The 27,455-nt window shown below is 37.7% G+C and overlaps 2 protein-coding genes across 3 annotated transcripts; both read left to right on the forward strand.

Annotated features, from left to right (window-relative positions):
* Positions 1 to 349: 349 nt before the first annotated feature.
* Positions 350 to 15,341, forward strand: LOC108264223 (uncharacterized). Of its 2 annotated transcripts, XM_017465553.3 has the most exons (8): positions 350 to 506; positions 655 to 953; positions 3,543 to 3,766; positions 3,910 to 4,008; positions 7,207 to 7,308; positions 7,635 to 7,748; positions 8,172 to 8,280; positions 8,365 to 15,341. In XM_017465553.3, the coding sequence occupies exons 2-8, from the start codon at positions 845 to 847 to the stop codon at positions 9,618 to 9,620; spliced, it is 2,013 nt and encodes a 670-aa protein (XP_017321042.1). In that variant the 5' UTR covers positions 350 to 506; positions 655 to 844; the 3' UTR covers positions 9,621 to 15,341. The 2 variants fall into 2 exon arrangements, with proteins under 2 accessions (XP_017321042.1, XP_017321044.1); XM_017465555.3 differs by lacking the exon at positions 350 to 506 and having other exon boundaries at positions 521 to 967.
* Positions 15,342 to 16,360: 1,019 nt separating this feature from the next.
* Positions 16,361 to 26,731, forward strand: tat (tyrosine aminotransferase). Its single transcript, XM_053678090.1, has 12 exons — positions 16,361 to 16,517; positions 17,377 to 17,652; positions 18,494 to 18,598; positions 18,953 to 19,020; positions 20,583 to 20,741; positions 21,285 to 21,423; positions 21,584 to 21,636; positions 24,114 to 24,266; positions 24,360 to 24,488; positions 24,667 to 24,750; positions 24,863 to 24,961; positions 25,155 to 26,731. The coding sequence occupies exons 2-12, from the start codon at positions 17,382 to 17,384 to the stop codon at positions 25,293 to 25,295; spliced, it is 1,401 nt and encodes a 466-aa protein (XP_053534065.1). The 5' UTR covers positions 16,361 to 16,517; positions 17,377 to 17,381; the 3' UTR covers positions 25,296 to 26,731.
* Positions 26,732 to 27,455: the final 724 nt, after the last annotated feature.

Genomic DNA, 27,455 nt, shown 5'->3' on the forward strand with positions numbered 1-27,455 from the left:
CTCGAAGTTGGCAACACTGGTCTGCACTGACAGCTAGATAAAAAGCAGGTTTTCCCCAGCAAAAAGAAAACACAGAGGGAACGTGGGGTTTTTCATTTTTGCACATTCTATTTGAAAAGCAATACAGTACATCCAGTACCCACATGATGCCCTGTCTGTGTTTTTTTTTCTTGAAGACAATTTATGCCCCCCTTCCGAGCTCTCCGCGCATTTTAAATAAATAAATAAATAAATAAATAAATAAATGTCTTGTATCTGTCGATATAGAAAACATGAAGAGACTTTAATTATGAAAGGTGGCTTCCATTTTTAAATAGCTTTGGTTAGCCGTTAGCATTGTCGTTGTCTCAGGCAGAATCCCCGATAGTTCCATAATGTACAGTATACTGTATGAAGTGCACTAGGTAGCATGTGGGAGGCGTTATATCCTGCCCTGCGTAGTGTATTTGTCTAGGGAACAAGGAGGGAATTGTATTTCAGCCTCCGTTTTTCATGGACCGTATAAGGTAAGTAAGAAAGAGAAAGTAATGAAACTTTTTTTTAGAGGAAGGTGAATCAGCCCTAGCACTATCACGTTCTCTGCTGGTGGTAGATTTGGCTCCTGTATGAAACTTTAAAGTTTGTTTGTTATTTATTTCTTTTCTGTTATCTCAGCTGTCTCGACTTGCCCGTACATGTCCACCGGAAATGAATATTCATGAGGGCAGAGCGCGAGATCTGGACACTACAGCAGCATCGCTAACGGAGAGTTGATGAAACCGAGTCCAGTGTGTGTGAGAGTGAGGATTTCACCGACAGTGAACATTAAAATGTGTGTATGGTATAATGTTTGAGTTCTTCTGCGATGGAGGAAAGTTTGTGGTGCGAGAAAACCTCCTCCAGCGTCATATCTACTTTACCGGTGTGGATAATTGAATATGCCTGGACTAACCGGATGATGGAGGTGTTACAGGGTATGTGTTATAGGGTATGTGTTACAGAGTACAGGGTATGTGCTACAGGGTACATGTTACAGGGTATGTGCTACATATGTTTAGTGCCGAAACGAGTGTATCAGCTACAGCTGTGTTACTGACTTTAGTATAGGGCTGCACGATTGTGGCCAAAATGTTCATCATGATTATTTTGATCAACATTGAGATCACGATTCCATCCATCTTCTATACCACTTACTCCTTTTCAGGGTCACGGGGAAACCTGGAGCCTATCCCAGGGAGCATCGGGCACAAGGCAGGGTACACCCTGGACAGGGTTTTTTTAAAATCACGATTATTCATTGATTTTAGGGACAACATATTTTTTTATTGCACTTTCACATTTAAATAAACAGACCACTGCTTTCACCAGTATGTTGTGCTACATTCCTGTTAATGTACAAATCTTTGCATCAAATTAGACTGGTCCTTAAAGTGCATCATCTCGTAGAAGCAAAATATAAATAAAATTGTACCCAAAATAATAGGATGAGTAAAAATGAAAATGGCATCAATCAAATATAACAATATGCAACCAAATGAAAATATGCAGGTCTATGCAGAAAAGGCAATAACCGTGTTTACCTGAGGAGAGACGCAGCCAAATCACCCATTAGAGCGGTGACGCAGGGATGATGTCATTTTGTACCGAAACCCGCAAGTTAGCATCACACCAGTTCCCTCGACAAAAACCCAATAGCATTTTCACATAGACTTTTGGATTATTGCAAAAAATAAGCTCTGTGATCAACAAAAGTTTGCAACACTAACCCATTTTGTCCATAAAGGTAATTTTCACAAATAAACACAACTTTTATGAAGTTTGAAGCCTAAAAATACAAAAGAAATATAAAGCTAAATGTACGCTATAAATGAACTACACTACAGTCGCTCGACTTCAATGTCACCATCACCAAGCTTCTGACAACTTTTCCAAACTTGATTTAAAACATATTCAATAATACGGATTTACTCTGTGGATGAATCTTCATCCACTTTTTTGGGGGGGGATTGTGCACAGCATACCGGAACCAGTTTATCTGCAAAGACTTTTCCTGTTCGGCATGATGACGTTTCATGTCCCCGACAAATGTGTATTCTCATTTAGCAGCTGGAGTGAGCAGCGTGCTCTGAAACCCGAAGCGAAGCTTGCAGCACGAGTGCTAAAATGCTAACTCGTTTCTGGGTTTTGGCATACAAAATGACGAAGGGAAGACGAACTTTAAACGTCAATACTGCAGTCGATTGTGTTCATGTCATCATGGGCAGTCAAAATCGTAATCGGGATCGATATTCGATTAATTGTGCAGCCCTACTTTATTACACACACACACACACCCCCGTATAGTGTGTTTACAGTGGTGCTTGAAAGTTTGTGAAACCTTTAGAATTTTCTATCTGCATAAATGTGACCTAAACATCATTAGATTTTCACACAAGTCCTAAAAAGTAGACAAAGAGAACCCGATTAAACAAATGACACAAAATATTTTACTTGGTCATTTATTTATTAAGGAAAATGATCTAATATTACATATATGTGAGTAGAAAAAGTATGTGAATCTTTGCTTTCAGTAAGTGGTGTGACCCCCTTGTGCAGTTTCCAATAACTGTTGATCAGTCCTGCACATCGGATTGGAGGAATTTTAGCCCGTTCCTCAGTACAGAACAGCTTCAACTCTGGGGTGTTGGTGGGTTTCCTCACATGAACTGCTTGCTTCAGGTCCTTCCACAACATTTCTATATGAGTACGGTCAGGACTTTGACTTGGCCGTTCCAGAACATTAAATTTAATCTTCTTTAACCATTCTTTGGTAGAACGATTTGTGAGTTTAGGGTCGTTGTCTTGCTGCATGACCCACTTTCTCTTGAGATTCAGTTCATGGTTAGATGTCTGGACATTTTCCTTTAGTAATCGGTGGTATAATTCAGAAGTCATTGTTCCATCAATGATGGCAAGTCACCCTGATGTAACAAAACAGGCCCTAATGATGATTCTACCACCACCTTGTCTCACCGATGGGATAAGGTTCTTGTGCTAGAATGCAGTGTTTTCCTTTCTCCAAACATAACGCTTCTCATTTAAACCAAAAATTTTATTTTTGTTTCATCAATCCACAAAATATTGTTCCAATAGCCTTCTGGCTTGTCCACATGATCTTTAGCAAACTGCAGATGGGCAGCAATGTTCTTTTTTTTTTTTTTTTGGAGGGCAGTGGCTTTCTCCATGCAACCCTGCCATGCACATCATTGTTGTTCAGTGTTCTCCTGATGGTGGACTCATTAGTTAACTGCTAATCCTAAATTTTAGGTCATTTATGCTGATATATAGAACATTTTAAAGGGTTCACAAACTTTCAAGCACCACTGTAATTAGAATACTATTTAATATCCTCATTAATTTTATGGCATTGTCATCAATGAGTATTATAATAATGTTAATGTCACATTGTTATACAGTCATCATGGTAAATGAGCCATAGCTTCAGAAGCATCCAGGATGACACAGACCTGTTTAGATAAGGTAATCCACTGAATGCTGAATCCTGATGTGGTCTTGTGTAAAAGTTTTAGGCCCTCCACTGTGGCTGGAAGGTGACCGGAGCAGCCTGACTCTTAAGGATCCATGCAGCATACGTGTGACGGCGGCCGAGTCCTGGATGGTCATCCGGGCCAGAGACATCAAACACTTTGAGCACGTCATGGAGTTCCTGGATGTTACTCACACTTTACTACCTCAGCTAGTGACCCCCATCAAGCACATGAAGATAATGTTTGGCCTGAAAACTTTGGTAAATGTGGTTTAACGTTGTTACGGTGATGTGCAGAGCTTGCTTGGTATTTATAGTCTAGCACAATGAGGAAACGAATAGCATGAGTTCGAGGTATTAACCAATGTGGTGCTGACATTTATATGGCTTTGTGTATGTTTCAGGTTATTATGTGGATGTTGTGGGATGACCAGAGCGCAGAAAGCATCACAGACAAGATTGTAAAGTTCTTTCCTGACAGCCTCCCACAGTATCATAGAAGTGTAAGTAGATGTTGGATTTTTCTCCTCTAGAGGACACTAAAACTACAAAGAAAAGCACAAATAAGACACTGTACTTCCTTCAAACCCTTCACATGCTGAAGTTTTAAACTTTTCATCAGTAAGAAATTCTGAAAAGTGAAGGTTTTTCTGGATTCAGGTGATTTTAAAGATATCGGTCCACTTCCACAAACAATGAAAACATGCATTTAAATATGCCAATAATATCATTTCATTTCATATCATTGTGGTATACTGTCACAGTCCACTTTTTTAGGAATACCCATATCCCTGCACATTCATGCGATTATCCAAGCAGCCAATTGGTCTATTTCCCGTGTGTTTTGAGATGCTCACCACAACTGTAAAGCGTGTTTATTTGAGTTACTGCAGGCTTTCTGTTCGCTAGGCCCAGTCTGACCGTTCACCAATGACCTCTCTCATCAACGAGGTGTTTCTGCCTGCAGAACTGCTGCTCACTGGATGCAGCACCAGACTGATTAGATTCTAGAGACTGCTGTGTGTGAAAATCCCAGTAATATGCAAATATAATATTCAACAGTTTCAAGTAATATTCTGAAATATTCAAACCATCCCAGTGTTTCCCACGGGCTGAGAATTTACTTGTGGTGGTGGTTGGCATGGCATGTGGCGGTGATAAACTAGGCAAACAAAGGTTTATGAATACACTATTTTCCATTTTCAAAATATATAAAAGAAAAAAAACAGACTGATTTTTGACAAACATATCATAATAAATAACTATTTACATTAGGGCTGCACGATTATGGCCAAAATGATAATCCCGATTATTTTGATCAATATTGAGATCACGATTATTTATCATAATTATTAATTGATTTTAGCGACAACATTTTTATTGCACTTTCACATTTAAATAAACAGACCACTGCTTTCTCCTCTATGTTGTGCTACATTCCTGCTAATGTACAAATCTTTGCTTCACATTAGACTGGTCCTTAAAGTGCATCATCTCGTAGAAGCAAAATATAAATAAAATTTTACCCAAAATATAGGATGAGTAAAAATAAAAATGGCATCAACCAAATGAAAATATGCATCAAATATAACAATATGCAACCAAATGAAAACAGTTCAGGCGTATGCAGAAAAGGCAATAACCGTGTTTACAGGAGGACAGACGCAGCCAAATCACCCATTAGAGCGGTGACGCAGGGATGATGTGATTTTGTACCGAAACCCACAAGTTAGCATCACACCAGTTCCCTCGACAAAAACCCAATAGCATTTTCACAAAGACTTTTGGATTATTTCAAAAAGGGCTTGAGAAAACTTGAGCTTGTCAATTATGACAGAATTTAGGAACATAGTGTGAGCCATGACACATTAATTTAACCTTCTGATAAACTAAATGTAATATTTTCAGTTAATTTTACAGGCTGTATGCAAAAAAACAACCGTTAACCTGTTCCACCTTGTAAACAAATACAATAAAGATCAATGTTCAGTGTTTGAAGTCTGCTCCTCTTAAATATATTTAAAGCTACAATATTATTTCCACTGTCATGTGAGCCAGTTCTCGAACTACTCTGTGTATATTGTGTATATATATCTGAATAATCTCATATAGGATGTGATTGGGTGAGTTCATTTACCCGTCAGATGCATAGCGCTTTTGGGGGATTAAATCAAAACATGGAAACTGGAGTTGACTATTCTAGTGATATCTGGCAACCGTGAGTTTAAATGATGTAAATGCACTGAGTTGGTGTAGAAGGAGAGCGGCAGTGTGCTGTATGTTTACAGACTGAACAGGTCTTACTCTTGATTATGATTGGTGAGGAATTATTTAATAAAGAAGTTTGAATTAAACCCACCTTGTAGCATTATTATTAATTTACTCCGCCCGACGCCGCTGTGTCTACACGAGCAGGTCACAGTAGCAGGTTCAGTTCATTTTGCGGGATCAGTAACAGATGCCAGTTTGTGAGATCGGAAACTTGAGAGAAGCAGATGATGTACAGAGTTACTCTTCATCATAATGGCTTCTTTGCAGTATTTCCACACTTGTTCGGTTGACTGAGGAGATGAAAAGCAGTGCGAAAGTAACTCTTGCGTGGTGTAGATACATTTTGGACGTCCTGTAGTTTTTATTCCAATTGCATTATACAACTCCGAACAGGTCACTCGCGCCGGTGTGAATAAATATTTATTCACGGTCACACAAAATACTTTTCAGTCGCAAATGCGAGTGAAATGGTCGCACTGTAAAGCCCTGAGTTTATCTGCAAAGTGTTTTCCTGTTCGGCGTGATGACATTTAATGTAGTGCCATTTAGCAACATGTTAGTGTCATGATTTCCCCTCGCGCAAAGCGCTGGAGCTCGCAGCGAAACTATCAGATCGAGCACTAAAATGCTAACTTTGTTTCCTGGTTTTAGCATGCGAAATGATGTCATCCCTGCGCCACTCTATGATGATTGGCTGTAAGTTTAGGAAGCGCTATTCGCGGAGGACGAACTTTAAATGTCAGTATCGCAGTCAATCATTTTCATGTAATCATGGGCAGTCAAAATCATAATCGTGAGCGATATTCGATTAATTGTGCAGCACTAATTTACATTATGTAATACATTTTCAATTGTGCCTATTTGCACAGTCGGCATTGCTTGCTGGAGGAACGTTTAACTTTTCCACTACCATAGGGGTATGCTTCAGGGGCAGGTCCATTGATAGAGATTCTGAGGCATGCAGCCAGGTGTTCGGGCATAAATCCTACCATCGTTTTGCTTATTTTTAAAAATGGAAATAAAACCAATTTAGTTCATTTTCGCGCATCATCAACTCCCACGTTTAACAAATAAAAAAACCCTCTAATTTGTAAAATACTAAGCGTGTTCTCAAGACTTAGTTGGACGATGGACGCTACAATTATAAACAAGTGCCTGGACATCTCTCTTCATTTGATAACATTCCAAGCAGGGGTGTTAGCTGGACTGTTAATCATTATTAAATTAAAAGGCTTGCAAAAATGTATTCTCTTATGGTCATTTAATGTTGCTCAAGTGTAAATCTGAATGTATGTAATTTTTACTCTTTCTATCATTTTGGAGTATTTGTTCAAACGTAAGAAGAGCCGACCTACTACAGATGTAGTTTCTCAGACCACTACACATGTCCTGCAATTAAGGATGGTTGAATTTTTCTTTTGTAATTACAGAGTCACAGGCATATGAAGCTGATACAGAAGACCCAGCGGGACTTTAGGAATTTTGTTGAGTTACTGGCAAAAAACCCAGAAATGCGCAAAAACTATATTAGAGTGAGTGAAAATGTGTTTTGATATCATTGCAGTGTTTAATTCTACCCAATCAGCTCCAGAATTATTGGCATCCTTCATGAAAATGGGCAAATATTATTTCAATCTTCTACCCCCCTTAAAAACAAGTGTAGTGAAAATTTTGGCACCTACAAAGAGGATTTAAAATAAATACAGATTGAAAACAACTGCTTTTAGGGATGCTAATAATTTTGAAATCATGCCCAAAATAAGAATACATTTTTGTAAAATAAATAAATAATAAGTAGAAAGGTTAAAGTTCTCAATTTCCTCAATATCTTTAGCATATTTATTATCATGCTTTGTAGAATCTGATGGAAGAGCAGTATGGAGAACGCTACATCATGAAGTTGGAAGAGAGGTTGTTACATTATTTAGAAGAGCTGAACAAAGCCCTTCCACAACCCACCTATATTGACCAGGTAAGGCCATGTGCATGTGTGTGTCACAGGTGTGAACATCTCATTTGTGTACTTGTCTATTTTCTAATGTAGAACATCCTACATGGATGCTGTAAAGATTTTCACTTCTCAGAAACTCTTAATGCCCAGGATTTGTGTCTAAAAACTGTGATTATTATTATAAAGGCCATGATGCTCACATTGAACATCCTTTCAGCGGTTTTGACACTTTAGTATGCAATTGTGAGTAATGATTTATCACCCAGAAGAAGATGGGTCGTCTCAGAGAGGTTTTCTTTACCGTTATCGCATCTGGCTTGCTCATTTGTCATCTAAATATACATCTGTCTCTGGATTTCTGTAAAGCTGCTTCATAACAATGTCTGTTGTTAAAATTGCTATACGAATACAATTGAATTAAATTGAATATTTGAACACATTTAGGTTCTAAAACAATCAGGGCAATTGAAGGGGAGAGAGGAGTTACTGCAGCAATTATTTACCTGTAATAGTGCGTGTCCAGCCGCAGCTCTAAAGAAACTGCTGAGATGTGGTAAGTCTCACCCAAGTACGTCTCAGTGTAAATTTTTGACCTTGCATTCAAAACACTGCATTAGATATTCTTCCTTTCCTCCAGCTATGGCAAGCCATATAGATCATAAAAGTACAGAGATGTGTAAGCAACAAAAAGGAGCTCCGGTTGATGGACCAGTGTTTGGGCCTCTTTGTGTAGCTCTTACTCCATCTCTGGAAGAGGCAGAAGAAGATTGGCTGTCCCAGGCATCCGGTTCCTGGCTGAATAGAGATAAGAGTTTGGAAAAACAGAGGACAAGGTTGAAGAAGAAGCATGTTTTAGATCAGACTGACAACCATCCATGTGTGCTTGAAGAACAGTGTCCTCAGATGACCGAGACCGGACTTGTTGCTGCAGAGAAGAAAACTGGAGATGACTTAACAGCACATCTGTGCTCCAGACATGGCAAGAGAATGACGAGTATCCTCCAAGAATGCTCTGAGGAGCTGAGGAGTCAGGACGGCAAAACTTCACTGATGCAGGTGGAATGCACTCCTCTGTCACCTCACCCTCCACTTCTCCACTCCTCGCCTCACAGACCAACCTCAGGATCTCCTCTCCATGACTCTTCGTCTACAAATATTTCTCTTTCTTCACAGCCAGAGACTTTCTCCTATCTTTCAGCAGATGAAGAGCGACATGTCGTTCCTTCACAGCCGATGGCTTCTTCGACGATATCTCCAGGACAAGAAAATAATTCTGGTCACTTCTCGGGCCAGAAAAGCAACATCGCATTGACAATACAAGTATCACCTTCTCCAGGATGTTCAGTTCAGCCATCCTTATCTCAAACATCTCCATCTTCAACCAATATTTCACCATTTCCAGAAAACAATCTCACACAGAGATCATCCTTGACTGAGCAGGAATGCTCACTGATGCTGTCCTTTAAGAAAATGTGTCCAGAATCTTCATACCATCATCTTGGTTCATCATCATCATCATCATCATCATCCTTCGCAACTCCAGCGGTGACTCAAACTCCAAGCCAAAATGATGCACAGGTCTCTTTGGATTCGTATGTAATTTTAGAGTCATGCAGTGCCTTAGCAGGCAAACTGAGGCTGTCTTCAGAGACTCAGGCTTTCCTCTTGGCCTGTAAGTGGCTGCAGCCTCAAGTGAAGCTCTACAGACTGAGCCGTCATGAGTGCCACCAAGCCACACTGCCAAATCGTGCTCCAGAGCAGTCATCTGAAGAGGAAGACGTAGATGAAGATGTGCTGTTTGATGTCAATTCACTGTATTCGGACTCTGAATCAGACACCCAAGACTCTGATGATTCTGATTACGTTCCGTCAAAGAAATGCAGGTACAGGTGAAATGCAAAACAAGTAAATGTTACTGATCCTGTGCAATTATGTAAGCTACCTGATATCAGGTGGATTTTGATCATTAACCAGACTTTTATGGTGCTTTGTTTTTATAATGCTGCTCCTCAAACTGCAGACTTGGGTCACAAGTTACATTTGATTTTATTTTTTAGCTGTAAAGATCTATTGTGTATATATTATATACAAGCAATTGTGTACAATTTAATATGGAGACAACTTGAGGTGTGTTTTTCAAATGCCTCAGCTCACAGAAATATTTATTTATTTATTTAATTCTTAGACCGTTTTAACATTTTATTGCGTGTTTTGACTGCAAGATAAACGGTGAAACACATTTTGTAAGTCTTTGTGAATTCTACTTTTCACTTTCCACTTGCCCAGTCACATCTCAGTGTGTGTCTGCCCTGAAGGCAGCCTGACATAACTTTGAAACAGCTGCACGTAGCCCGTGAGTGATCACATTTACTGCTGATTCATGAACGTTTGTACTTGTCTGTGGGGTCTAAGGGTTATCACTTGTATTAAACAAAGTTTGTTGACACACTGTTCTTGCCAGGTAGTTACCATTCTGCAGTGGTGAGTACCTTGAGTCACAGGAATGTTTTGTGTATCCTTGCAAAATGAAGAAAACAAAGACATTTAAAACATTTTTTTAATTATTTATAACGACAAGACATTTATTATGTTTGGTTTCACCAACTTTCTTTTTATCACAAATGAGATATGATATTTGATATAAAAAGTCTACACACCCCTGTTAAAAAGAAAATAGTTTTATAGATAATAGATAGTTTTATTTGTGATAAAGATCCATCTTTTGTCCAATCTTTTTACACCTTTAATGTGATATAGCAACCAACAAAATTCAAGTGAAAAACGAGGTGGAAAAAAAAAAGAAAGAAAGAATTTATAATAATAACCTGTTTGTGTAAGCGTGTTAGCAACTCTTAACTAATACTTTGTTAAAGCACCTACAGCTCCTTTAATGTTGCTGTAGGTCTCCCTGGTAAGTTTTTTTTCTTGTCCTTTCATCACTTTTGACAGGGTGATCTGTTCTTGATAATGTCGCTGTGATGTCCCATTTTCTCCACTTTTTGCTGATGGTCTTCAGTGTTCCATGGTGCCTTTTTAATGTTTTGGAAATTCTTTTGTACTCCTCTCCTGTTCAGGCCAGAAAATCAGGCCTAGACACTGAAAGGGTAAATTTCTCACTCGTCAAACCTTTTCTGTTGATTTTTCTTTCTGCCTTGGATTGATTGCCTTGTTTTAGTCTAAACCTACATGTCATTTTAGCGCTGTGTAATTCTTTTATTTTATTTTATACATTAATAATAAATACCGGGACAATTCCCAGTTTTCTTTTTCCTAGACACCACAGGGAAGGGAATGCAAACTTTTGCGCACAGCTCTATGTGAGGAAAAATAAACTATGGATCCGAAGAAATGAGAATCTGTGACGCACTGAAACCTGGCATAAGTTAAATTTAGCATTTCTGACCGTCTTACAGCATAGACCATCTTACATTTTAAGCCAAAACCGATGCCCGATTTTTGCCCCACCTCTTTTTACATAATCATGACGTAAAAGGTGACGTGCTGATATGGTAAAAACAAAACTGGTGGAGGATAGGTGCGTGTGTGTTGGCAGGCGTTCAAAGATGAAAGTTCAAGGATAATTTGATGTTTGGGTTGGCTGTCTAAAGCAGTGCTCATTTTGATGTTTACTGATTTTTTTTATATATTTATTTTCAAGAACATCATGCTCCTTATTTTTCATTAAGCTAAACCGAACTTTTACACACAGTGACCTTGATGAGAAAATAGTTCTATGACCATTCACTGTTTCTCATTATCCTTCGTGGAACTAGTCGTCCCTGGATATGCCATGCAAGATTCCACAACATGCTCTCAGACTAATGATAAGTCTAAAACTTGCTCTCAAGGTTTCTCCCTCATTTCATTTCCGGGAGTTTTTCCTTGCCACTGTCGCCACCGGCTTGCTCAATTGGGATTGATCCACACCCTTAAAGTCTGTATCCTGTGTTTATATATTTCTGTATGTATTTCTGTTTTGAGACAATGACCGTTGTAAAAAGTGTTATACAAATAAAATTCAATTGAATAAGGAAGGTAAAAGAGAAGCCAGCAGTCAGTCCAAAAAAAAAAGTTGCAGGGGGACCTGAAAGCAGCTGGAACAATAGTTACACAGAGAACTAGTAATGAACTGAACCACAATCATCTACAATAATCAACAGAAAATAGACCAATAAGAGCTCATTTGGAACAGTTAAAATAAAAACAGAACTCTTTGGAAATAATTTGGCTTGTTTGGAGAAAAAAAGACACCCAATAACACCATATCCATAGTCAAGTATCATCATGGGATCATCACAATATAGGGCTGCTTCTCTGGAAACGGTACTGGGGCATTAAACAGGGCAGTGGCAGTGGCAACTCAGTGGTTAAAACATTGGACGGAAAGGTAATGAGTTCAACTCCCAACGCTGCCAAGCTGCCACTGCTGGGTCCTTGAGCAAGGTCCTTAACTGCTCAGTTATGTAAAAAAAAAAAAAAAAAAAAAAAAAAAAAAAAAGAGAGCTCAATGTAAGTCGATCAGAATAAGAGTGTCTGCCAAATACTGTAAATGTAAACGCAAAAGAAAACATGAATGGAGTGAAGTGAAGGATATAATCTCATTGGCCAAGAAACTGAATCTGGGGAGAATATAGGCATTTCAACAAGACAATGACCCCAAACATACAGCCAAAATAACTCAAGAATGCCTTGCATGGTCTAGCTAATCTTCTGATTTGAATCCTATTGATGGAGGTGTTTTTTTTTAAATTTGCGAGTGGACTCTTTCAGTCCATCCTTGGGGATTTGAAGACAGTTTGGCAAGTAGAATGCGCCAAAATTGAAGCGCAATGCTGCAAAAAGCTGATTACTTTACAACAAAGTATTAAAGTTGTGAATTTGGTTTTCAAGTACGTTTCCACTAACAATTTTATTTAAACATGTCTTTGTATATGTTTAGACATACATACTTTTTTTTGTTCACATTTATGAAAATAAACCAAAGATACTGTACTCACAAGCAAAGTCAAAATACAACCCCGATTCCAAAAAAGTTGGGACACTGTAAAATGTAAATACAGAATTCAATGATTTACAAATCTCATAAACCCATATGTTCTTCACAATAGAACATAGAAAACATATCAAATGTTTAAACTGAGGAAATGTACCAAGTTAAGGAAAAAATAAGGTCATTTTGAATTTGATGGCCGCAACATGTCTCAAAAAAATTGGGACAGGGCAACAAAAGGCTGGAAAAGTAAGTGTTACTAAAAAGAATACTCCAGTTTCTCTGAATCTTTTGATGATTTTTTTGTAAAGTAGATGATGAGATTTATGTTGAGGAACATTATTCTGAAATTGTTCAACAAATTTTTGACGCAGTTTTTTTGCAGATTGGTGAAACTCTGCCCATCTTTACTTCTGAAAGACTCTGCCTCTCTAAAGTAACACTTACTTTTCCAGCTGTTAGTTGCCTCGTCCCAACTTTTTTTGAAACATGTTGTGGCCCTTAAATTCACATTTTTTTCCTTAAAATGGTACATTTCCTCAGCTTAAACATTTGATATGTTTTCTATGTTCTATTGTGTATAACATTTGGGTTTGAGATTTGCCAGTCATTGCATTTTGTATTTATTTACATTTTACGCAGTGTCCCAACTTTTTTGGAATTGGGCTTGTACATTGTGAATAAATTTGAGGTGTATATACTCACTGGAAGTATATTAAATAATAAAAGTTGAAGTGGGTGTGATAGAGCAGGGGCAAGGGACCAGGGCTGGGTGATTTTAATATCCATCTTGCAACCATGGTTCCCCTTTAAAAGAGGTGTTCCTCTCAATCATTATTAATATGCTGCAGCTCTACTTAATTTTTTGCTTCTGTTATTTTGTCCAGCCACTCTAACTGTAGACATGGTCATAATGTCTGTTGTGTTTGACCTTATGTGTTTTGGCTTAGGCCCTCGGTATTACATTTCCTAAAAGTACTGTACGTCTGTTTACATAAGTTGTGCAACTTGATACCTCTATATGTTTGCCAAACAACACTGGCTGACGTAACCATAGCATGTGCAGGACAGTGTGTCTTCCACTGTGTCTTGTTATATAAAGGCAATGAAGAACTAAAATTTAGCTGAATAAGTATCAAGTAATGGTTAAGGCATTTTCTAAATCCTCCACAGAGTGGCAAGACTCTGAGATCCCTGTTTTGATCCTGTGTGGATCCTGTGTGTTGAGTTTTCCATGTTCTCCTGTGTCCATTTCAGTTTCCTCCAGGTTCTCGTTTTCTCCACCTGCCAAAAATATACCACCTGTAGGTGAATTGTCTAATCTAAATGTGTAACTCTAGGTGTGAATATGTTTGTGAATGTGTGTGGGTATATGTGACGATGTCCATCCGGGGAGTATTCTCGCCTCGTTCCCAGTAATCCTGGGATAGGCTCTGGATCCATCTCGACCTCGACCAGGATAAAAGGGTTACTGAAGATGAATGTATAATCCCTCCATGATTACATGCGTATCCATATCTGCATACGCAACGACAAAGATTAGTGTAGAAAAAATCACAAGGAAAGCACAAAAAAACAAGGGAAATATCCTAAACAACCGAAAAAGATCAGAGCTGATGCAACAGGCTGGCACTCGCGTGGCGCCTATGCGTATAATGCACCCTCGGTGCAAGAAAGAGCACGTCCGCACGTCCTTCATCCCTACAGCAGTCAGACTCTTTAATGCAAATAACAACATAATGTAGCACTCCTAGCTGACATTCACAATAACTCTTAAATATGAACATTTATTAATTTATTATCATATGTTGCTCACCCTCTATTGTTAACTGTGCAATAATCCATTTATCACTTTATATATATAAACGAGGTTTTACTCATCTGTATATATACATATTTGTATTCATCTGTATATACAGTATCTCACAAAAGTGAGTACACCCCTCACATTTTTGTAAATATTTGATTATAACTTTTCAAAGTGATGGACAGGCCAAGCATGTCTCCAGGCCTAAACCCTATTGAGCATCTATGGAGCATCCTCAAAAGGAAGGTGGACGAGCACAAGGTCTCTAACATCCACCAGCTCCGTGATGTCGTCATGGAGGAGTGGAAGAGGACTCCAGTGGCAACCTGTGAAGCTCTGGTGAACTCCATGCCCAAGAGGGTTAAGGCAGTGCTGGAAAATAATGGTAGCCACACAAAATATTGACACTTTGGGCACAATTTGGACGTTTTCACTTAGGGGTGTACTCACTTTTGTTGCCAGCGGTTTAGACATTAATGGCTGTGTGTTGAGTTATTTTGAGGGGACGGCAAATTTACACTGTTACACAAGCTGTACACTCACTACTTTACATTGTAGCAAAGTGTCATTTCTTCAGTGTGGTCACATGAAACGATATAATCAAATATTTAAAAAAAATGTGAGGGGTGTACGCACTTTTGTGCGATACTGTACATTGAGGTGTTCATAGTGAACATATTATTATTACTTTTTAGACATTTTTTTTCAATTCTATTCCTATTTAATGTGTATTCTTTCCTATCTGTTTTTTTGTGTAATTGAGCTGCTGTTACTAAGGAATTTCCCCAGTGTGGGATCAATAAAGTTTCTTATCTTATGAATGTATAATCAGTTCTTTCTCGGTGTTCATTTCAGTCAACTGCATATCATTTGCATCAAATAAAAGCATCCTGTAGCATCTCTTGATTTTTCTACGTTTAAGCACCACATTTGGGACTGACTTTTAATGCACAAGCTCTACTCAGCTTATAAACTATGCAGTAGCATATGAATATTGGGAATTAATAATCGGGATTTGGTTCAGACCAGGTATCAAATTCCAGTTCCTTCAAAGAGGTTATGGTCCTGAAAAAAAGAAGGAGGAAAACCCTCTGTTTTACATTGTTGGTTTTGATTAATTTTATATAACAGCAGCTCTGACAATAGTTTGGGCTGTAATTCAGACACCTATCGTATTTATATTAATGCACTCATTCCAATAGTTATTGTTTCTATAGTAACAACATACACAGTAACTTCTTTGGAGGACAGTCTACATAATAATAATAAATGGGTTATCATGTGTTGCTATTTAAAAAAGAAAAAGATGTGATCATTAACGGGGACTTTTTCTGTAAGAAGCTTATTTAACATTAATGGAAGGAGTCTCCAGTGTCAGTGTTTTGCAACAGTCGTTACGTTTTAGTAACATGACAAGTTGCATCATTTATAGGCTACGGTTCATCAAGAGGCTACTAATGCTGTTCATGAATAAATTAGAAAGAGTAATCACTGAGAAATAAATGTGATCGGCTATAAGAGGAATACATCATTTCGAGATGATGTGTTATAGGAAAATGGTCAACTCTGGGAGGTAAGGTAAGGTCACATTTTCCTGGTTTTTCACCACATTTGGGGCTGACGTTTGCACAAAATCCACTCAGCCTACAAACTATGCAGTAGCATACTGTCTAAGAGGCATATAAATATTGGGAATTCGTAATCAGGATTTGCTTCAGACCAGGTATCAAATTCCAGTTCCTGGAAAGAGGTCAACTTACCTAACTCTTACAGTCCTGTAAAAAAAAGAAAAAGCATCTGTTTTACATTTTTGGCTAAGTGGGGTGTGTGGGACAGCCCTCAGTTTCCACCAATGAAAAAATGGGTAGCATAGTCATGCACTGATTTCTGTGGCGGCTATAAAACCGGCCACAACACTCCACTACAGTGCATAATTTAATCATATTCCTGTAGGGAAATTTTTAAAAGGATTCTTTTGAGGCGCTTCTGAAAGGTATTTCTCTCATTATTATTAACCACTTACAAGCACTTCTAATACACTTCGAATAAACATATTACTGAAATTTAACACAGTAATGTTGTGAATTATGCCATGCAGAAAGATGCAAAATATATCACATTGTTTGGTAATGCATCAGATTAGATGCTTTCTACAGTTATAGAAAATTGTGCATTTTGTTTTGTTTAATAGTTTTAAATGCTTGTTTTGCATTAATGGCATCTATTAATTCTTAATTCATCATATCTTTTGAATCAGAGTTACCAGTTGTATTTCTAACCTACCCCTGTAGCCTAAAATATATGTAGCTATTTCAAAACCTGATTCTGAATGATGAATTCAGTATTGTTTGTTTATCTGGAGCTTCGTCTCTTTTTTTTTATGCTTGTCTTTGTAATTCAGCCCGATCAAAAATCAGTCTTTAATCAGTCTTCTTTAATAATGGCCCGTGAATGCTGGAAATGATCCGTCCAACGCTGTGTATGTTTCTGTAATATGTTTGTATGGGGATACTTAAGGAGAAAGTTCTCCTAACGTTAAGGAAAGGTTCCTGAGAATAATGGAAAGGTTATGGGGATGTTAGAGGAAACATAATGCACAACAAAAGACGAACTTTATATTTTCATAAAGAAAACTTTCCTGAAGAAAAAACAACAACAACTAATATGCATTTCTGGAAAGCAATAATTGTTAGCTGGGTGTGTAGGCTACACAACGTGCTTAATCAAGCATCTTTATTATTATTATTATTATTATTATTATTATTATTATTATTATTATTATTATTAATGTTATTATTATTATTAACAATGTATTTATTTATTTGTTGTTGTTTTTTTTTGTTCTTTTTTAGAAAAAATGTCACGTGTCGGGAACATGAATGGAGTCTCAATGAACGGTTTTCACGGAGGAGATGGAAAGTTCAAAGGTCAGGGAACGAACGGAACGAATGGAGTCACTGTGCTGAACGGGAGCGCGCCGGCGCGCGTTAAACCGAGAGCGCGCGGGCAGCGCTGGAGCGTGCGAGCGTCCGAGATGGCGAAGAACACACTCAATCCTATCCGCGCTATAGTCGACGGCATGAAGCTCACCCCGAACCCTGACAAGCCCATGATCGCCCTGTCCATCGGTAAGATCACAGAATAGGCTACACCTAACCGGAAATCCAGCTGACTTCTAACCGTCTGTTACAAAGTGAAGTTTTATTTATTCATTAAAATGAAATGTTTCTTCAGACCCATGGTGAGAAAAATCAGAAACAGTGGCACAATACACAGCACTACATTAGAATAAAACGGTCCATAGTATGTACATGACGGTGTCCTTACCTCCCCAACGTTGATTATTTTCCTGTAACAGATCACCCCGAAGTGTCGCATTCCTCTTACATTTATTTGGCAATGATTAGCATTTTTAAATTATTAATGAACAGTATTGGTAGCCTATTAATGAACAGTTCGTAGCCTGTACTATCACTTATGCATCTTGCGCCTATTATTGAAGAAACTGGAAAAAAAAAAAAAAAAACTTAATGACTGTTGCAAAACACTGACACAGGAGACTCCTTCCATTAACGTTAAAGCTTCTTCTTATTCTTTACTAGAAGCAATAACTATTGGAGTGAGCGCATTGATATAAATATTAATGCATAGGTGTCTGAATTACAGCCCACACTATTGTCAGAGCTGCTATTATATACTGTAAAATGAATCAAAACCTTCTGATCAAGCAGAATAATACATAATACATACTGAATAATACATTGAAATACCTTAGAACAATATCCAAAGAATAAAATGTGCATCTCATCTTAAAAGCATCAAAAAGTTTTGCCATTGATTTCCGCTTAACATGAGAGTCTGCTGTAAAATATTTGTTTAGCCATTTCTGTTGCCGTGTTGTGGTGTTCACTCCCATGTTCGGCTCCAGTGTCTGATCGCTTTGCTTCCGTCTTTCTTTGTTTTCCTCAGGTGATCCTACAGTATTCGGAAACTTGCCTACAGATAAAAGTGTGCTACAGGCTGTCAAGAAAGCTGTAGACTCACACAAATTCAATGGCTATGCCCCTTCAGTAGGTGAGGAAAAAGGAAAAAGAATGGCAGGATAACTCAGGAATCCCAAATAGCACTTACGCTGGCTGAAATTTTAAGCTTAACCTTGCTAGTTTTTCATGTGAATCATGGAAAATGTTTAATGATAGTAATGTTTAACTGCTATTAGTAATCAAATAATCTTTAAAGATTTACCATTGTGTATTTAATGTAGATTTGGCTTATTTACATAGATATAAAATACAAATGTAAATTTTTTCCCTATTCCTGTTGTATTTTTTTTTTAATTGTATTTTCACATTTTGTTTCATATATTTGCACAATGTGTAATACTATGTATTAAATGTTTGTAATTTCATCAATCTTTATCATTATCAGGTTATAATAAGAGCAGAGAGGCTGTGGCAAACTTCTACAGCCAATCTAGTGCACCACTGGAAGCTAACGTGAGTGAGCCATTTTCCCAATTTATATATATATATATATATATATATATATATATATATATATATATATATATATATATATATATATATATATATATATATATATATATCAGTTGCAAGCAAAATGATTCAACCCCCATTGCAAATCAGGTTTATTGTCAAAATTTACAGACTTTCAGCTGTTTGCAATGAACAAATCAAACTTGAAATGCAATTTATAATGATTTCTCCAGTTTCAAAATTATTCAACCCTCTGAATAGAATCCCTCACAACAACACAAATATGCAAAACAGATGTTGTCTCAAGTACACCTGATGCAGGTAATCAAGGGCTTCATTAGTTCACCAGGTGTGATTGAGCTGGAACACAAGAAATACCTGAACTGGCTAGGGGTAGAAAATTTTGAAATACCTGGACAGGGCAGAAAACGGAAGCTATCAGCGGTAGCAAGCAGATTTCTGAGAAGGCAGGTTGTGAAAAACCCTCGAGTGACTGCAAAAGACCTGCAGCAAGACTTGTTGGCAACAGGCATTGAGGTTTCAGTGAGCACAGTAAGGTGTGTACTAAACACAGAAGATTTCCATGCCAGAACTCCAAGACGTACACCACTACTGACCCAAAAGCACAAGTAAAGTCGGCTCAAAATCATATAAATAAGCCACAGAAGTTTTGGGATTTGTTCTGTGGAGCAATGAAACAAAACTGGAACTTTTCAGCACGATGGATCAGCGGTATGTCTGGAGAAAGAAGAATGAAGAAAGAACACTCTGTCCACAGTCAAGCATGGTGGTGGCTCGGTGATGCTCTGGGGCTGCTTCGCATCCTCTGGCACTGGAAACCTGCAGCGTGTGGAAGCCAAGATCGATTCATTGACGTATCAGGAAATCCTAGGAGAAAACCTCATGCTGTCTGTGAGGAAGCTGAAGCTGGGGCGTTATTGGACCTTTGATCAACAGGACAATGATCCCAAGCATACCTCAAATTCCACCAAGGCTTGGTTTCAGAAGAAGTCCTGGAAGATTCTACAGAGCCATCACAGTCACCTGACTTGAACCCCATGGAACATCTCTGGTGGGATTTGAAGAAGGCGGTTGCAGCATGCAAACCCAAGAATATTACTGAACTGGAGGCCATTGCTCATGAGGAATGGGCTAAGATTCCTAAGGAACGCTGCCAGAAGTTATGCATCTCATTAGCAGCAGGTCAGAACAGCAAAAGGGTTCTCTACTAAGTACTAAAGATGCTTGCCATGAAGGAGTTGAATAATTTTGAGACTGGAGAAATCATCATATGTTGCATTGAAGCATCCGTTGTGTTGAGCTATTTCAGTTGCTTTTGCTTGATTTGTTCATTGCAAACAGCTGAATGTCTGTACATTTTGACAATAAACCTGATTTGCAATGGGGGTTCAATCATTTGAGTGCAGCTGTATGTACATATATATATATATATATATATATATATATATATATATATATATATATATATATATCATAACAGATTACTATCATCAAAGCAGTGTGAAATGTAAAACTATTTCCTAAATCTGTCTTGTCCTTAGGATGTGATCCTGACCAGTGGATGTAGCCAGGCTATAGAGTTGGCCATCAGTGTGCTGTGTAATCCAGGAGACAACATCCTGATTCCTTGCCCTGGATTCTCTCTCTACAAAACCTTGGCTGTGTCGATGGGCATCCAGGTCAAACTGTACAACCTACTGGTACGTAACTGTAGCAAAAGTTGTAGTAGTTTTTTTTTTGGAGGAATCAGGAAAATGTGTGATATCTGTGGTGTTCATATATTTATACAGGCATCACATATGGCACTGATACATCATGGGGAATTATTTCTGCTGTAATCCTACATGTACATTAACAATGATTATTGCCACTAATACTATGACACATAATCAGTGTGCAACCATTCCAGCTAGAGTCAGTTTTAGACTTTTTTTTATCTCTGTTTGAATAAAGTGACGACAACACAGCCCACCAGGAAACAAGTAAGAAGTCACGTGTGCAGTTAATTTTTAGTACACGTGACCTCAAACATCATAGATCTCAAAGTTTCTCTCTTCCAGTACAATCCAAATCCGACCAGAGTACTTGTACTGCATGTACTGTATGTAAGAGAAAATCAGCTCAACTCAAGTAAAAGATTTCTGGCAGCCATTAACTAAGATGATAAATACCATTCACTGATTAATTTACTTAGATAAAGCATTTATCCTTGTGTGTAAATTAATATGGTTCTTTGTCTTTAGCCAGAGAAATCCTGGGAGATTGATCTCAACCACTTGGAGAGTCTGATTGATGAGAGGACAACCTGTCTGATCATCAACAACCCATCCAACCCCTGTGGCTCTGTATTTCCCAAAGAGCACCTGCAGAACATCCTCTCAGGTGTGTACAGAATGATTCGGTTCAATGCGATGCACGGTTATTTCAGATCAAGATTGCTTCAACTTAGTCTTTTTGATTATGTTGTGTTTTTGCAGTACTTCACTTTAGATGGATCTGTTTATCCTTGAATATTAACCTATTCATTTGTGTTGTGCTGTAGTTGCCTCAAGACACTGTGTCCCTGTCCTAGCAGATGAGATCTATGGAGACATGGTGAGTGACAGTAACACAGAAATCACATTATGCTATCTGTTCTTTTTTCATAGTACTGTCACCATATGATGGCATATGGGGCATGTTAAGGTGGTGGTGTGGTTATTTGTTATTTCCCCAACGATGAGTATATTTCTATAAAAACATACCCCATTGTCATGGTTAGTCCCCTTATACTACAGCGATTTGGCAATCTGTTTATCGACTTTTATGTGGAGGATAACTTACAATTTTATCTCTGACTGTTTCAAAGCACTGGAGACGTCTTTCCAAGAATGTTACAGAAAGCTGGACCATATAAATGATTATACAGTATGCATATAGTATATATCAGAGCAAATGCATTAATATAAACCTGCGATTCGATTTACAGCCAGCACTAAAATGAGAACTGCTGTTATAGAAAATGAATCAACATCTTCTAACCAATCAGATAAGAGAACTTAACAATAATGTGGCATAGTTAGGTTTACTAACTTGTGTTACCGTTGACTCAGAGTCATCAGAACCCTCCCAGAATAGAATTTTACTGTAAGATTCCTCTCTTTAACGTCTGCAGTTAAAGGTACAATATGCCAGACTCAAGAGATGAGTTTTACCGTAGCTTCATATTGTTTTTAGTTTGGAAGAGGATTCTGGCATTACACGCATTGTAACACAGAGAGTGACAGGGAATGCTTTTCCATGGCTCAGCTCAGCAGAGGAAACCACATCAGCACAAAAGGGATTACAGAAGCATGTGTATCAAATGAAGGTTGGCAACATATCAGGCTGCAGCAATCCACAGTTCATCAAGGGCAAGTCTGATGAGTGCAAAGAGTACAGATCAATATATCCCATATGGGCGGCTGTGGCTCAGGTGGTAGTGTGTGTTGTCCAATAATCATAGGGTTGCCGGTTCGATTCCTGGCACATGTGACTCCACATGGCGTATTGTCCTTGGGCAAGACATTGAACCCCAAGTTGCTCCCAGTGGCAAGTTAGCACCTTACATGGCAGCTGTGTTACAATTGGTGTGTGAATGGGTGAATAAGAAACAGCATGAGTAAAGTGCTTTGTAGAACTGCTACGGTTAAAAAAGTGCTATATAAGTGCAGACCAGACCAGATGCAATTCCATTAATTTGTTAAATAATAATAAAACACACATTCAGGATAGGGACACGTCCTTTCACCATAATTTTTCTGTTTCAGAAAAGTAAAAGAAGTGTATTGGTAAAGGGTTAAAAAGAGCAGATGTCTTTTTCAAGTGATATAGCAAGGATATAGCTGAGAAAGATTAAACCATATCAAGTATTAGCCTTAAATCACATTTAGATTTATCAGCATAAATCATATGAGAGCATATAACATGGACTGAAGGCTTCAAAAAACGATAGCAAATTATTATAAATGAGATCATATTATTTCATATTATTACAGCAGGATGCCATTTATTATGTCTGTAAAACCTGTAGTTTCCACCCACAATGACTGTGCACTTTTCACATCTGTTTGCCATAAATAGGCGTATAGGACTGAGTTCAGAGCGAACGCAGAGAGAGAGAGAGAGAGAGAGAGAGAGAGAGAAATTGAGAGAGAGCGACAGAGACCAGTTCAGTGTAGTGCTTCAGGTATAAGCTATAATTGCGGGAAGGTATACATTCTTGCAGTTCGGACCTTGGGAATTAAATCATGGGTGTTCTGCTGGTGTGTGCAAATGTTTCCCCAAAAATGCCAGTTTTACAGTCTCAGTCAACAGCCAATGGGAAGCGGGGTGGATCCAACCGCCCTACTTTAAGGCTCCATGCTAATGAGAGCCAGACAGCCAAACTCATGTATATGAGTAGACCTCTCTCTTCCTCCTTTCCTTATTGTTTTGGTCTGCCTTCATTTTCTAACTACATATAAGATTTTAGAGTACAGAGTACCAGAAACTGTTATCAAGATACTGTTCTCTAACACTGTCGCGTCAGTTTAAAAAGTGATTTTTTTTTTTTTTTTTTAAAAAGCAACATTTTATTAGATTTGATATTTCTGATATTTTATACTGTTAAGTTATACTAAAATGAAACATTTATTCAGTTCAAAATAGCTCTATTGGCATGACTTATCAGATACAATATTACAAAAATCAGTTAAACAAACACATCAACGATAATAACAATGAAAGAATAAAAATATTAATGAGAGTAATAATAATGATGAAAGTAGTACCCATAGGTGTGGGGGGTTATTACTTATTTGTACAGTTTCAGGTTTATTTTATAATTATTTCAGATTTCAGAAAGTGCTAAGTTGTACAGCCCAATAATACTCTAGTCTACAATCTCTTTAGGTTTCACAAGAGGAAAGGTGTTTAATCATTATTGGATGAGTTGCTGATATTTATATTTCGCCACTATTTTTTAAAAAATAACTTAAAACGTAACATTAACTTGTGCATTATGCATTATGCATTGCATCACACATCTCTGATGTAGTTCTAAACTTTCTCAGGTCTTTCCCAACTGTGAGTTTCATTCCCTGGCTCCTCTTAGCAGTGATGTACCCATTCTGTCCTGTGGTGGTCTGGCTAAGCGCTGGCTTGTTCCTGGATGGAGACTGGGCTGGATCCTCATCCATGATCGTAATAACATCTTTGGAAAAGAGGTGTGCTAAATTGTAATAATTGGCATCTCGTAGCAAGTAAATCAACAACATTTTACTTTCACCTTACATATTTCTCACTGATTTCATTTCAAGATTCGAGAAGGTCTCGTGAAGCTCAGTCAGCGCATTTTAGGAGCCTGTACAGTTATCCAGGGGGCGCTAGAAAGCATCTTTAAAAACACCCCCTCAGAGTTCTACCAAAGTACAATCAACTTCATAAAGGTAAGAAAACCAGCGTGAATGATTCTGAAAAATTGAAAACATGAAAAACTGAGTTGCGAACAAATCTTTATAAAAGTCGACTTCTAAAATTGAACATTTATTCTGTAGGGAGGCATAACTTTTTTGATTGCTTTGACCTCCTTTATATTTGATTGTACCTTTTCATCATCTCTTACAGTCAAATGCAGATATATGCTTCTCAGAACTGTCCACGATTCCTGGGCTCAACCCAGTAATGCCATCTGGAGCCATGTACATCATGGTAATATTTTAATGGGGACCAAACCAAGTTATAGTCATACTGGTGTCAGATTTACAGCAGCTTCTAATCGCCATCGTATAGGAAGCTAACATGTACCTGTTTTTAATGTCAGGTTGGAATTGAAATGGAGCACTTTCCAGATTTCCAGGATGATGTGGAGTTCACAGAGCGGTTGGTTACCGAACAGTCCGTGTTCTGCTTACCTGCCACGGTACATCACTCAGCTCTCCTCAATCTATTATCTGTTCTACATCTGTACATCTGTTGGAATATATATAAATATATATGTATATAAAAGAGTAGTATTTCACAAAATTATTTTTTAAAAGTGTCCTTTTCAACCATATGTTGAAGCTGTAGAAAATGATCACCACACTATTTAACAATCATACTTCCATCTTCAGGCATTCGAATACCCAAACTTCTTCCGGATTGTGGTGACGGTTCCAGAGGAAATGATGGTAGAGGCATGCGAACGGATCAGGGAATTCTGTGCACGCCACTACAGACCTCGCAGCCAAGACAGCAATGACCTGGACCAGTAAAGCGATGTTTAGTGAATAAACTAGAGATAATGGGACATGCCAAAAAAAAGTGTACATGTACTAGACAGTGAGATGCATGTCTAATGGTTTGAATGGGGATGAATGTTTCTTCTTCAAAGGAAGCTAAATATTCTACACTGTAGTGATGACACGTCATAATATATGATATGGTTATGATGGGGAAGGCTAAAATCTAATATCTATCAATAGCTCAATAACTATTAGGGCTGAGAAATGCATTATTTCACAAGGTCTTACATAATGTATTACACACACACTCACACACACACACACACACACACACACACACACACACACACACTTAAAGGCATTCCTATCATTCCTGATTACTCATTTTGAAGTGTCCATAACACCCTACTTTGAATACCAAACATAATGGTAAACAGACAGTATTGTTTTGTCATGTATTCCTTGGTGTAATTTGTACTTTTGTTTGGACAACATGCTTGGTCTATTTGCTTCTCCTGTGAATGGCATATCATCAGAACAGTCAGACAAAATAATCCACCTCATCACTGCTCAGGACATGTCAGTAGTGCAGGCTGGAAAATATCAGGCCACAGTCACACAAATTTACACTACAATGACACTTTACTGTTACTGATAGGCTGCAGTACATGAATCTACAGTCTGGGCTGGAAATAAATCAGCCCCAGAGTCACATTTTTATGTCGTACTAATCGTTGGTACTGTTGAGCTTGGTTTCAAAATAATGGATGATGATGATGATGATGATGATGATGATGATGATGATGATGATAATAATAATAATAATAATAATAATAATAATAATTATTATTATTATTATTATTATATCCAAAATAATCTGCCTTAAAACATTCTTTAGCAGAAAACAATCTGATGAGGATGCCAAAACAAAATCATTTTATTAATGTCTTTTTATTGACAAAAAAACAAACAGGGATGAGCTTAGCCCTGCTATATCCCATTTATATTCTATAAGCTAATCCCCGTTTCTTTGCTTTTTTTATATGGACCAGTAAACTGTCTTATGTAAATCTTGCACTTATCATTTGTAAACTGTAGCATTTCCTTTTGAGTATGTATATGATTGTTCTATCCATCTTGGTTTGGTTTGGAAGCCAAAGAGAGGCCACATGTCTCACCACCGCTTTACAAACTGACTGGCAGCTATGAGTGCCGCTGTTGGATGTTGACTTCCATACCATGTGCTCTTAATCCTGCATAACATGCAATACATGAACAGACTGTTGAGAATTATTGCTTGTTTTTGAACTCAATTATCTCACAGACACTCAGGTATTCGTAACCCCACCATTTTATGAACCAGGTTTTTTGATGTTTTGCTTTTTTTTCAGTCTTCAATGTATTTCCTATATATGATTTTTCAGTATTATATATAAACAGTTATTTAAATAAAATCTTACAATAAATGTTGGAGCACTGTGGTGTGAAAACACATACATCCACATTTCCACATAAAACTACTGGACACTACTTAATGCTAGCTAAATCGAGTCTAAATAACTATGGACACAAAATTATAAATTGCTTTTTTATTATTTATGTTCTTTTATTTTTGTTCTTTCATTGTTATTTCACTCCAAATCCAGCCTCATGAGCTTCTCTCAGTACAGTAAATATACACCTGTCTATGTGGTTAGTGATTTAGGGATAGTAAAAAAGGCCATTACTCCAACAGGCATTATGGAACAGAAGGCTGTGGATATAAATATATCAAAATAAATATATAAAGAAGTCTCGCATTTATGTAAAGCCGGACAGTAAACTGCAGAAGATTTGGCAACCCTTATGAAAAAGAGCAAAATAAATATAAAAATGAAGAAATCGGATAATGTTTTAAGTGAATGAGAATATTGCATAGCATTAACACAATATTTTCTCAAACAGAATGTGTATTTATTCCTATTTAGAACTAGTTTCTAAATGATCAGCCCCCCTCATAGTTAATAAGTGATTGTTCCTTGTATGTAGTCCCAAAGAGAGACAAATATTTATTTACTAGAATAACTTTTGCCCACACTGGGCAGCACAGTGACTCAGCAGGCACAGTAGTGTTGGCACCTCTCACTGTTCCAGGGTCTAGGGTTCAGTCCTGAGCTCTGGTTATTCTCTGTATGCGGTTTTACTGTATAT

Source organism: Ictalurus punctatus, chromosome 4, assembly GCF_001660625.3.
Source record: "Ictalurus punctatus breed USDA103 chromosome 4, Coco_2.0, whole genome shotgun sequence".
NCBI lineage: Eukaryota > Metazoa > Chordata > Actinopteri > Siluriformes > Ictaluridae > Ictalurus > Ictalurus punctatus.